Below are 14284 nucleotides of genomic sequence, written 5' to 3'. Positions count from 1 at the left end.
CTGATATTTGAAGACACTTTAGTTACATGCATATGAAGAGATGATCTGATGATGATAGCAACCCAGCATCAGCGTGGTTCAAAATATTAGCAGGTCCAAATCTAGTCAAGTATAACATTCAAGTAGTCTTAATTGCTCAATATTTTAAAACTAATTAGCCTGTGACAACCTCCTCCATCATCATCTCATTCTCTTCCTCCGTCATCTTTGCCTCATTCATATCCATTTCCTATTAATCTAAGGGACAACTTACACTATGTTGCTCTGTCAGTTAACCACCATGAAAGAATCACCTCACATGAAGAAATACATCCACATTCATTCATCTGTTCCATAAACCTTACACTGATGTTTTTTCCCCAGACACAGCCAGACCAACTCTTTCCAAAGATGCAGCCTGTTTAATCAATCAATCAATCAATCAATCAATCAATCAATCAATCTTTATTTATAAAGCACTTTTCATACAGAAAATCAGCTGACTTTGTCCAGACCAGCATGATGCTGATGGATTGTGTACTTGGATGTTTAGTTTCAGGCTAGATTTGGGTTGCTCTGCTGTAACCAAGAAAATGTATTTCATTGATTTCTAAAGAACTAAGTGAGGAAAAGAGGCGAGTGCGTATTGAATCACATATGAACAGGGACTGAACGTAGTACACAAAAAAGTTTAAAAAGCTGGTCTGATTAGTTTTTATTGGATTTGTATTATTTTTATATTATTAATTGCTATTATTCAAGAGTCTCTTTTCTCTTTTCTTTTTAATTCAAAACATCCTCATGCTATGTTCAAAATTTACACCAACTTCATCTAATCCAATAAAACAACACCACACTACTCATGACCAAGCTTTCTATGACTGATGTTGAGCATCAGTATCATGGGATATTTACATAAGAACTAGCACCCTGGATGGTTTTCTAACTGTTTTATGGAGAAATCTTAAAAACATTTTGGGTATACTTTAAAGGATTGTTGCATAGCTTGGTGAAAAGCCTCATTTCTAATCTACATGTTGACAGCAGGCCCATTTTGTAGCCCTTCTGGGTCAAAATGATTAAATATAGTCATGTCAAACAGGGGGTGACGGCCAGTTTCTTAGCCTGCGTGACTGAGGCCATAACACAAGTAGAGTTAGATGATTATTATTAGAAAATAAACTGAGAGAAGGAATCTTGACCCTAACATTGAAATTTATTTATATAAAAATTGTTTTGACCAGTCACCTATCCCACGTGGTTATATGACTTTTTTAAAGTTGACCTTAAAGTACTTTATTTAAATGATTTATATTGAATTAAGAGAAAATGCATACAATGTCCAGGGCTCCAGTATTTGTTTCTGTCAATGTCATTAAATCAGCAGTGTTTTTCTATGATATAATCCATGTTAAATCAGCCTGTTCCTGTACTCAATAATTCAGAAGGCTTGTAAAAAAGCTGAAAAAAATAATGTGACTAAAAAGGACCAAATTTAAACCCATCTCTACTTACTTTGAGGGCTTGTAACTCGTGCAGTTTTTATTGTGTGAAAGTAACATTTTCGATGGATTAATTTGATATGTTACAACTAAATAAATAATAGAAAACAATCAGCTGATTCCAAGGAGTCACTAATTAATTGCAAATGTGTAATTCTTACATGCAGTTCCAGTAAACCACATCACACTGTACTGTGTCGTTGTAGATGAGAACGGTAAATATTCTGAATTATTAAACGTCGTCAAGCCAAAGCTTACGCTTGAAACAACAAACTGTTGTACATTCAGTGTTTTAATGGTTTGTTTGTTTGCGTGGTTTCCGTGCTGTAAATCTATCACTGCACACAATTCAATGTGCAGATGATAACAATAAAATGACACAGACAAGCACCAGTATTAAGACATAGAGTCTAACTTGTGCTACTGTATAATTCATTGTATTCTAAACTGTTTCTGCAACTAGTAGTTAAGAACAGTAAAATGTGAAAGATGTACAAGAAAAACACACTGCAGACGACCCCGAGGTTCAAGAGTGGATTAGCCTTTGATGCCAGTGAGTTAGTACAGCAATAACCCAGGGTGCACGTGGAAGTGAACACATAGGAAGTGCCTTATTACAGATTAAGATGGTTTCCCCTGCACTGAGAGACACTGATAGGATAGTTGTGACTGTATTACAGCTTATGAGCATATCTGTTTTGGAGACTTGCAGAAACTACTTTGGAAGGTAAAGACGCTGTTCCAAGGCGTCTGTTATATAACAATTTTCATCATAAAAAATAAACTAGAATAACACACACACACACACACACACACACACACACACACACACACACACACACACACACACACACACACACACACACGCTTTACATTATTTCTTGCCCAGCCTTGTGACCCACTATACAGTCCACTGTGTGATATGTGTCACCGGGCTTAAATCACCTGCTCTTATGTCCCAAAAGGTTTGCTTTTCTCATTCGGTCCATGGTCCAAGGCTATTCCTGAGTAAAGCCCCATTTGTGTTGGCATTACATAAGGAAAAGCAGCAAGGCAGATTTCTTTAAATTTCAGTTGATTTGACAGATATAAATCACAGGTGCATAAATTGCTTTACTTACTTTCATGCACCATATCTTCCAGAAATGAGCGCACTGTTAGGTATTATCTTTAAACTAATTTCAGAGATAAACACTTTTATAAATCAGGCCCCAGGGGATCATAATGGAACTCATTAAAGCCCTTTTTTCTAGTTTTGGTATTTTTAATTCAACACTCACGTCAAAGTTTGCTTTAATAAATGTTAATGGTGGTATATTTAAGACTCCACAAGCAGGAGTCTTAAAGTGCCACCACCATACTGCTTTACGTTTTTTACTGGCTCATTTTGCACTAAATGCTATGAATACACATCTGTTTTCATTTAAAAGCAAAAACTATATATATCACCTGAATCTGGGAACTTTTCTTCTCTGTCTGTCTCTCTCTCTGTATATATAGCAATGGCAGCATACCAAAGGGATTTATTTTGTTTTTGTTATTGACTGACCATAGACCATGTAAAATGTGACAAACCTAACATGACAGAATTGTGAAATATATTGCTATAATAATTAAAAATAAAAAGCACAGAATGTGTTGTTTCTTACCCACAGAACATCTGGATGTTGTAGAGTGTCGGGTCATCCTCTAGAGGGGCCAACTGCTGGAGACACAGCTGCTCACATCCTCCATTGAAACCGTCGGAGCAGTCGATGCCGATGTGGTGGTCATAGCACCCGGTGCCATCCTTCATAGGACTTAGTCCTGGGGGGCACTGTGGGACGAACACATGGTTTTAAATGACTAAAATTGGCAATTACACATTACTATTAAGAACACTTTCCTAGAGCTGCTTAAACTGTGTGAAGCTACCACATTAACACTAATCCCAAATGGGGCAGGTAGACAGACCCCATAACATCTGTGCCACAGAATGCAAACACTTAGATTTCTATTCCCATGTGCAGTGTGTGTGTGTAAGCACTGAGCCTTGTTTGTAAAACTGCACAAGTAACAGTATGAGGATATCATTACAGAATCATTACTAAATTAATAACTTTGAACACCAAGTTTTAAATTGCCAGTAAATTTGTGTTGTCTTAACTACCTTTAAAATGACAGGATTTTCAAACGAACTAATTGCTGTTGAGATGAAGACATATGTGTCTTTTCACTTACACAACATGTGTAGGAGCAGACTGGGGGTCAGAACCCAGGTGGGAATCTGATTCATTATTAATCTCTGATGAAATATGATAAAGCGATTAAGATCAGTCACACTAAAATAGTCCCTCAAGATTTACTTTATGTTAGTTTTGACCTGTATGCACTGCTTGAACACAACTACACCTATAAAAGTTTAAAAAAACAATTTAGCTCATGAGAACAAAATGGGCCAGCTGAAGGAAAAACCTACAGTCAAAAGTGGAACGGTGTCCTTTGTGAACGTATTCCATCAAGGTGATTTCTCAAAGTTCACAAGACAGGAATGTTCACAGGACAGTTTGACAAAGTCTAAGGTTGTTTTACTTCATGTATATATGGAATTACTTAATTACATATATGTACACACATATATATATATATATATATATATATATATATATATATATATATATATATATATATATATATATATATATATAAAATCACTTAAATAAGTATATGTGTAACTACTTAATTACATATATAACCTTGAAACATAGCAAATAGTTTACAGTGGGGCATTAAATATAAAATATATATTTATATCTTTATATTATATTCCTTCTCTCACCCCAACCGGTCACGGGCAGATGGCCCCGCCCCTCCCTGAGCCTGGTTCTGCTGGAGGTTTCTTCCTGTTAAAAGGGAGTTTTTCCTTCCCACTGTTGCCAAAGTGCTTGCTCATAGGGGGTCATGTGATTGCTGGATTTGTCTCTGTATGTATTATTGTAGGGTCGACCTTCAGGTGACTGTCGTTGTGATTTGGCGCTGTATAAATAAAATTGAATTGAATATTATATACTATATAAAACGTTCCTACCTGGCCCCCTCAGAGTTAGTATTTTTATTTATTTATTTTGTAAAATAACTGTTGCATATTTAATGAAGTCATTCCACCATCTGACTATAGCGTCAGTGAATAAAATATTCCCCTAAAGCACGACTTGTTCACAGGAGACAATGTTGTGGTTTTTGAGAAATTAATGGAGTTATGAATACTCAACAGAAGTAATATTAACTTTTCTGCCACTGTTGCTTAGTAGTTGTACAAGTAGAATGTAATGGCCAGCTGATTCATGCTTCTGACCCCACACTTCTTTTTAAGGGTGTACATGCTGCAGGGTGCTGGCAAAATGTTTTGCATTGTTCGTTTGCCAGTTTTTTCCGTATTGATCAACACAAGCGATAGTTATTACATCTCGCTTCTTATGTTTATGTATTTTAAGATATTTTTTCTCCCATTGTGAAGATTTCACAGTTGTGAACATACTGCTGCCTTAGCACTCAGTGCAGAGATCATCAAGTTGGGCGAGTGGCTACACACACACACACACACACACACACACACACACACACACACACACACACACACACACACACACACACACAATCCCTTTAAAGGAGATTTTCTGTTATGGTGAGGAAAATGAGACAATACTGCAGGTTTAATTTCAATTTCCATGCAGATGACATCAGAATTTCTTCATGTTTGAAGAATGAAATTAAATTCTTTAGTTTGGTAGATATACTTCAAGAAATTAATAAGAAAGACCCACAATACATTTTTTTACACAGGCTTGAACAACCTCTTAATGGAACCACCCTCTACACTGCGGTGAATTTACAAAAGAGCTATGAAAGACCTGACTTCACCCCGACTCATTCAGTGTTTCCCAAGCAGCTGCCAAGTGAAATTCACATTATGTTTTCTGTCAGTGACAGCTTCAAAGGAAACTTTGATGGAGTGCATTTTAACAAGGCACCCCTGCCATCACAAGTGTGACCAGACAGTTTGTTTAATCTCAGCATGGAAGAATCAGAAGCATATTATTTTATTACACAGGCCTATTTACAGTGCAGGTGGCCTGTCGATTGTGTTGATTTCAATTTACTTCACATTTTTGTGGATGTAACATCTAATATTGTAGGCAAATAAAACTGTAATGAACCTTCAACTGGCTTGAAACTGCATTTTAGAACTGACCTTTTTAAGAAGTCATTTGGGTTAAACCATGACTTCTATGTTTTAAAGATTATAGGTGATCAGAGAAGTGACAGCGCTCTAAGTCTTCTGACTAGTGTCATCACATCCTTGCATTTAGAGTTAACTTCCTCTATGCACATGCATCAAATGTAGGATGTTTTTCACCTTCCTCTTCTCTTCTGTCCTATATGAGCAGAAAAATAGTTCCACCATCATGGGGAATCCCTTCAGTGCACATGCCTCTGCAGGAGGTATATAGAATCACAGAAACAAGCCTCATATATGGCACTGCAAAGCAATCCTTGGAGCACTTGGGTATAAGAATAAGGATACATCTCCCCCCCATGGAGAAGAAGGCTCAAATCCAGAGTCAGCAAAGTGGTTAACCTGCACATTAGAGTGTCATGAGCTAAAACTAAGCGGTACTGGAAGAACATCTATTCAACACATAGTAGCAGGATGTAAGATTGGAGCAGGTGAAGCATACCCTGAAAGGCACAACCAAGTGGCTTCAATAGTGTACAGTAACATCTGGGCAGCATATGGACTAAAAGTCACTAAGACCCAATGGGAGACACCACCAAAGTCCTGTGGACTTCAAATTCCAGACAGACAAGCAGCTGCTGGCCAATCAAGCAGACATAGTGGTGGTTGACAAGGAGCAGAATATGATAGATGTGACAATCTCAGTGCGCAGTAACATCACAAAGAAGGAGAACAAGAAAACAGAAAAGTACCAGGGGCTAAGAAAGCACTAGAGCAGATGTGGAAGGCAAAGTCTGTTAATTCCAAACTTATTAAGAAATAACAAACTTTGCATAATCACACACAGGATCACTTATCAACTCTACTGGCAGGTCCTAACTTAGCATGCTGCTATTAAACTGCTTATTTAAAAACAGCAAACTGTTGTATTACTAAAGGACTGCTTCACACTAAAACTGGCGCAGATGTTGGAGATTTTTATTTTGTACATTTAATACATGTATTACATTGATGCATGTAAAATGTGCATCAAATTATTTCTGTATTACAAAGAAGAACTGTTGCCATTTGATCAAAGCTATTTAAAGTTGTCAAGTTATTTTATTCATGTCCTTTAATCTCGAAGAAATGTGACTGATATACATTTGCGGTTGTTATACATTTGTAGAAGTACCTGTACAGAATGAGGACACATGCTTGAATGAGTGGTCCCTGGTCTTGCTCCCTGAATAAACTGATATTGACTTTGTCACCCTGCAAAGGGCCGTGGCGACAAATGATTTATTACTTGTGAAGCAATGAGCACATGAAACACTGAATCTCCTAACACATCTATGGCACAGAGTCTTTAAATCACTGGAACTCACTGCAGTCAATGGATGTGTGGACATGCGGTGCAGGCTGAGAGGAATTTGTATTGATGAGTTGCTATACTGCAGCTTGCCAACCACAGATAGCTCTGGTTATTGACTGCCACAATAGGCTTCCGACACATTGGAATAGTGATAACTCGGAACTATTGTCCAGCTTTCCGCAGGATAATAATCATTAAGAATATGCGCCTGCCTGAGCCTTTGTCTGTGGATAGTTGTAACTTGGTTTATAAATCTGGTTTATAATCTTGGGTAAAACATATAATCCTCTGTATAAAACTTTCCCTGTATAAGCAATTGTCAAATCTTTCAAAAACATTTAAATCTAATTTAATAACTTCTTCAGTTGTTGTCTTCAGAAAAGATGTGTTGCCATAAAAGATGGAATAATTCAACTTTATTTATATTGCGCCAAATCACAACAACAGTCGCCTCAAGGCTAGTTCTGATTCTACATGAGCGGCATGTGTAAATTAATGCCATACAAAATGTTGTTGTTTTAAATTTCCGCTTGTAGTTGATTCAGTCACACAATGTTACTTCATCTTGCAGTCTTATATTACATTTTATGACATTTCCGATCCATGGATAATTAGGTCTCACTTGGAACTTGATGGCTCACCTCATTTTACAACATTTGAAAAGGTTGAGAACTCATTGTGGACACTGTGAAACAAATCCCTGCAGAGTAATTAACGAATGAACTTTAAAGTCCTATTTTCTATATCATTTCGATTTCAGCAGATCTGTGAGCTTTACAAAGGAGAATTCATGGAGAATAAAGATTAGGATATAAAAAAAGCTAAGTGCTAGAAAATGAAGTTGTGACACTTATTAGCAAATTTTCAAACTGACAAACCTGTGGGTGAAGCGTTATGCCGCATAACTGAAAAGTCTGTTCAGGATTGGAATTCACACAGCTGCACATCAACTACAACAACTGCAAGAAACTGGCTCTTGCTAAAAAGTTGAATTTCATCTGAGAATGTAGCAATCTTTCTACGAGATTCTGCCTTTATAAAATAGAAATTGGACTCTCTAATATGCTGATTCCTGCTACATTTTGGCAGGTTTGAAAAGTAGACTTACCACACTACATGAACAATAAGAATGACAAAAAAATTGAAGAAAGTCAGTAGCCGAGTTGATTAGTGTGCTAGACCAACCCTGAAAGTAAACCAATGACAGCATTCTCGGTTATTGTGAAAGGCATTTCCGGTATTTATTAGTAACTACCTGGAAAGGACACATTTCTTCTCCAAAGGAACACGCAGGTTACTAGATAATGACCATCCACTGACACAAACAAAATAGTCTTTGAAGGCAAAGTAATCACCATTTATCTTAGAATATTTAATAACCAGACAGTGAGTGAGAGTGCTGTCTGTTCTGTTGTAGAAAGCAAGCATGCAGTACAAAGGCTACTCTAGAAAACCCCTTGAACCACCACTTTTAATTCTGTTTCTTAATGGAGATAAATTCTTTCAGTGCTTTTGAGGCTTAAGGGAATCAGCCCTGTGCTATTGCCAAACAGCAACAAATCCATGCAAGAGAAGTTGGGTAAGCTATGCACTTTTAAAATTTGTCCAATAGGCAAACTGGTACAGAGATTCAATGACTGAAGACTTAAACCGTGAGGAAAAGTCTCCAGTGGAAAATGTTAATCAAGTCCTAATCAAGAAGGAGAATTGGAAATTTGACTTATTCAAAGAATTTCTTTCATTGTGAAGGAATTTCATATTCAGCAAGTAGACATGACAGTAGTTAATCTACTTCACATGTGCAAAATATTTGAGGTGTGATTTTTTTCAAGATGTTCCCTCTTGGACATAAATTAAAGCATCCATCCATTTTCTTCAGCTGATCCCGGGCAGGATCGTGGGGGCAGCAGCCTAAGCAGAGAAGCCCAGACCTCCCTCTCCCCAGCCACCTCCTTCAGCTTGTCCGGGGAAACACCAAGGTGTTCCCAGGCCAGAGAGATATAATCTCTCCAGCGTGTCCTGGGTCTGCCCCGGGGCCTCCTCCCAGTGGGACATTACCCAGGAGGCGCCCAGGAGGCATCCTTGTCAGATGCCCAACCACCTCAACTGGCTCCTTTCGATGTGGAGGAGCAGCGGCTCTACGCTGAGCCCCTCCCGGATGGCCGAACTTCTCACCCTATCGCTAAGGTTGAGGCCAGCTGCCCTTTGGAGGAAGCTCATTTCCGCTGCTTGTATCTGTGATTTTGTTCTTTCAGTTACTAAAAGCATTAATGTAATAACTGTGCCACAATTTGAAGAAAATCACTCCAAAGACACGATAATTTTCCATCCTTTCAATTACTTATAATATTGTGATATTTGTGTGCAGAATTATATATTATAATTATACATCTGTCATGAAAGGGTCGTGCATAGTAAAAGGTTATTAGGCTCTATGCCTTCAAAACATTGTTTATTGTGATTATTTTGTTCATGTCATGTTTATTTTCATACTCTGTCAATTATTTATTTTTTTTATTCTTATATTATTTTTCATTTTCATATGAATAATTAATGGCAGCGATTGAAAACAATAGGAAAGTAAATTGATCCTGTTAAGCCAAAAGTACAGTCATGTGGAAAAGAACCTTTTCACTGGAAGTACACACCATGATTTAGTAGCTTGTTAAACCACCTTTAGCGGCTATCCGATCGTTAAGTGATGACGTGACGAATCTTACTTCCGGGTCTAAAGTAGTCTGCGTTTAATATGGCTTTTGTGTTGTTAACATGTTTAATGTTTTGTATTTTCTTCTATTTAATCTCAAAAAGCTCCTAAAACAGTCAGTGATCACTGTTGACCTCCCTCGGCTTTTATTACCGCTAATCATTTATTTAAGCTCAGTTTTTAAAACCTTAGGATGTAACTACAGCCCAGCCCATGCAGCAGTATATGAATGACTAACCTCGTATTGTGGATGGATTATCTCAGTTGTTCTCCTGGCTGAAGTTTGGTCCTTTTACAGCATCCTGCCATGCGATTACATTTGTTCCTGACCACCGAGAACACTCACGTTAACTTTTATCGAGTGGAAAAAAAGTTAGCTTGTTTATATTATGCTAACATAGCTGTGTCGCTAGCGGTCACGTAGCACATCATTATATACCAGCTAGCCCAACTTCAGTAACCCTACAAACGTCACTGCTGTTTAGTTTTCTGCCTTCATTTATGTTGGAAGTGATAGCAGAGCTGTACGTTTTAATTTGTTTCCAAAACCCCGCAGTCAGGACATGCTATATTGTATTTAGATAGAAGCTAGCGAGCTAACTTCCTGCTAACTTCTAACTCCGTTAAATGTCATAAATTCCGTTTTCATGGATGCCTGGATGTTAAACTCAATTGTTACACCTGGTAGAGCAGAACGCTGATCATTTTATTAAAGATGAAAGACTTTAGACAGTTTTTCAACTCTCAGTAATGCCATAGTGATCGTTTGATATATGGACCTGCAGCAGAGTTTAGGTCCAGACACGGCTAGTGACGTCAGACTGAACAACCGGATAACTTGAACTAATGATTTGAGAGACTTTATCAGAGTGAATTTTAGCTCACTCTTCTTCACATTGAGTTCATTGAGGTTTTGGGGCCTTTATTTATGTACAGCTGTCTTAAGGTCACAGCACAAATTTTAATCAGGTTTAGTTCTAGACTTCTACAAATGAAAAGAATTTAGATGTTTTGCTGTGGCCCAGTCAATCTGTTGTAGATCTACAGGTGATTGTGCTACTGTTGACCCAATGTGGGCCAAGTTTCAGCTGTCAGACAGATGCCCTCACATTTGACTCTAGAATACCTTGACATACCGATGAGTTCATGGTTTACTTAATAGGTGCAAAATACCCGAACAAATTATCAATTTATCAAATTATCACCCCTCCACCACCATGCTTGACAATAGGTATGAGGTGCTGATATGCTGTTTGGCTTTTTCGCCAAATGAAGCACTGTGCATTGTGGCCAGACATCTCCACAATAGTCTTTCTGGCCAAAAGACATAGATCCACAATCTTGTGCTTATTTCAGGAGCAAATATGTAAACCTAAGCTTTACTCTGATGCTTTTTGTAGAGAGTACCCTTCAGACACATCTTTTTCTAATTGTACTATAATCATCTTTAACATTTAGCATGCCAATAGAGTCTAGGATGTAGCTCTTGGATTTCTTTGCAATTTCTCTGAGCATTGCACAGTCTGACCTTGGGGTGAATTTCCTGGGATGTTCACTTCTACCAAAATTGTGACATTGTGTTAACACACACCTGCTTTCATAGAATCAGCTGCATTTCATTAGCAGCACCTTGCTGCTTACCCTCTTCATTCCTCTGTAACTAATGATGCACTTTATTTTTCACCAGATTACACAGAAGTCCTTTGACAATGTTCTTTTCACACATACTTCAAATGATCTAAGTTACTTACTAACTTGACCTGGTAAAAAGTAAAATCACCACACATAGTGGTTATGCATCTTAATGTCCACCCAATCCCCAATTACCAAGAAATATTTTTGAAGAAATCCTTCAGGTTTTTTTTTTGCAGTTTCAACAAGCAAAAAATGTATACAAGATGCATTTTCATATTTTGTGTCTCTCAAGGCATTTATGGTGTTTTACTCAATATAAACAAGTAAGTAGCTGTTTAAGAGATAAAGAGAAAATAACATTTTCCCTTTAAAAAATTACGCAGGATGTGTAAAACCTAATTTTACACATCCTGGACAATTGCTAGATCCTTTAAGCTCATTACCCAGCCACTTCATGTGGGGGTAGATGATCAACAAAACAGTACCCACAATTTGTTTCCAACTGAGTACACCGAAAGGTCACTAGTTTAGGGACAAGACTTACCGCTTCATCAGGCCGATGAACATCTTTAATATGTGTCTGTGCATTGTACCCACACAGTTTATGAATACAGTTTCCTAAACAACTGTGCATGCATTAGCTGAAACTTAGCACATATAAGGTACAAAAAAGCTTCTTTCTACGATATTTATGAAATTGAATTGAAAAGATGACGTGTTAACCTTTGTTTTACTTGTTTGCATTTTCTTCTTATTATTATTCCTCTTTATTTGTAGTATGACATTATGGTTTTTCATACTGCTGTACTGTATGTTGGGAAATATTACCTTGGCACTTATTTGTATAACCACGTATATTAAGGTCATGAAACCTTAAATATCTTAATCAAAAGGCCAGTTAGAGAATTAAAATGCACATTGACTGGTGCATCAAACAGAGAACTGGGATGATATATTTGCCAAAAACTTAAAAGGTTTACAGCAGAGAGAGAGAGAGAAGAAAGCCCACAGGAATGTTCGCAGAGTAACTTATCATTTCATTAATAGTCTGTTAAAGACATCACATTTTCTTAACCTAAAACATTATTCCAACATTTCACTTTCCTTTCATGTTTCTTAGCAGAGAAAATTGTCTGGAGAGGGTTTTATTATAGCATGTGATTAGATTAACACTGTGAGTCAAAGGTCAGCTTATCACAGAGCACTAGGCTCCTCATTCCAGTCTCCTTTGGATGTAATGGTGAGGAAGTTTAGTGCAGGAACCTTGGCCTTCTAGTAACCCCTCTCACCTCCTTCACAGCAAAGTGCAGAAAGCACAATATGGATGAAGACTCAGGTCAAGTGGAGGCACTGCAACGATAGACCTGTCTATAAAGGAAAGGTCATGTTTCCTGACCATGGATGCTCTCCTTTATTGATTGCTGGAACTGTCAGCACTGTCGGTAATTCTAAAACTGCCATTTTCCATTCAGAAATGTACCCATATGGAAAAGATGTATATAAATCTTATAAAGTTTGTATCTGTCTTGTGTGAAACTTGTATGAAAAGCATATAAGAGTGAAAACAGATATAATAATGGATTGGATTGGATTTATATAGCGCTTTTCTAGGCACCCAAAGCGCTTTACAATACCACTATTCATTCACTCTCACATTCACACACTGGTGGAGGCAAGCTACAGTTGTAGCCACAGCTGCCCTGGGGCAGACTGACAGAAGCGAGGCTGCCATATCGCGCCATCGGCCCCTCTGGCCAACACCAGTAGGCAAGTAGGGTAAAGTGTCTTGCCCAAGGACACAACGACCAGGACAGAGAGCCCAGGGATCGAACCGGCGACCTTCAAACCTAAATATAAGATCCCTTGAAAAATTATATAATGAAACTTGTATGTTTTGGATACTTACTAAAACAATGTATGAAAGTAATGAGAAAGTGGCCACTTTCATGAGTAAATCATGTAAGCCTCATATGATTTACATATAATCACAAGTTTTTACTATTTCTTTTCCATATGGGTAATGATCTTACAATCTGTAACGAATCGTAGTGAACAGATATCCACAAAGTATATTAAAACAAGTAATCTCTTTGCTAAACTTTATCGACTTGGAGAATGCGAATGTGAGCTTCTCGTTTGGTAAATTAGAGGAAAAAAAACTTTCTTTATCAACTTGAAAAAAAGAGCTTTGTTACTTTGGTCCAAATTGCTCACAAAAGGGAAACCGCATGTGTATTACTTTTGAACAGAGAAGGATTATTTATACCGTGTGAAACGTGTCTGCTGTAATACGGCTTTAGGTTTGAAGGTGCCTGAACTAATGAGCGATAAAAAGCAGGTACAAGAAAAATTATGGAGACAAGTGAAACCGAGAATAGGGTCGATATCCTATTCAGGTGATGTAAGTACTGGACATTTGTTTTGTTATGAAACTTGTTTCATCTGCTTTTGTTTAGTAAGCTAAAACACAACACTCATTTTAAGTTATTTAAAATGAAAACGACGGAATTTGAATGAAAACAACAGAATTTGGGAACAAACAATGGAATTAGAATGAACAGACCAGAATTTGAATTAAAACAATGGAATTAGAATGAAAAGAAAAGAATTCAAATGAAAACAACGGAATTTGAATGAAAACAATGGAAGTTTAAAACAAACAACAGACTTAGAATGAAAACAACGGAATTAAGAGTACCTCTGTCTAGTAGCAGAGCACTTTATTTTCAGTTTTCTTAAGTGAGAGAAGAAACTCTAATGTTTAATCATTTACTGTATTATGCTGCCAGTTTTACTTCTTCGAAAAAAATCAGAATCTGTAACAATCTTTACCAACACGTCACAGTAAGAGAACAATCGGAAATTGAAATCAGCCAAGAAAACTGCAATTG

At 37.3% G+C, this 14284-nt stretch overlaps 1 protein-coding gene across 1 annotated transcript in view; it reads right to left on the bottom strand.

The window, feature by feature from the left end:
• Window positions 1-14284, bottom strand: part of astn1 (astrotactin 1) — a 481448-nt gene that overhangs the window by 248122 nt on the left and 219042 nt on the right. Inside the window, exon 13 of the mRNA XM_085390452.1 lies at window positions 3131-3297. Coding sequence (XP_085246578.1) covers window positions 3131-3297 — 167 coding nt within the window. The remainder of the gene's footprint in view (window positions 1-3130; window positions 3298-14284) is intronic.

Source organism: Rhamphochromis longiceps, linkage group LG18 (genome assembly GCF_057381845.1).
Source record: "Rhamphochromis longiceps isolate RC_006_pf linkage group LG18, R_longiceps_female_GT1.1, whole genome shotgun sequence".
NCBI classification, from domain to species: Eukaryota; Metazoa; Chordata; class Actinopteri; order Cichliformes; family Cichlidae; genus Rhamphochromis; species Rhamphochromis longiceps.
This window is presented reverse-complemented; position numbering and strand designations above follow the sequence as displayed.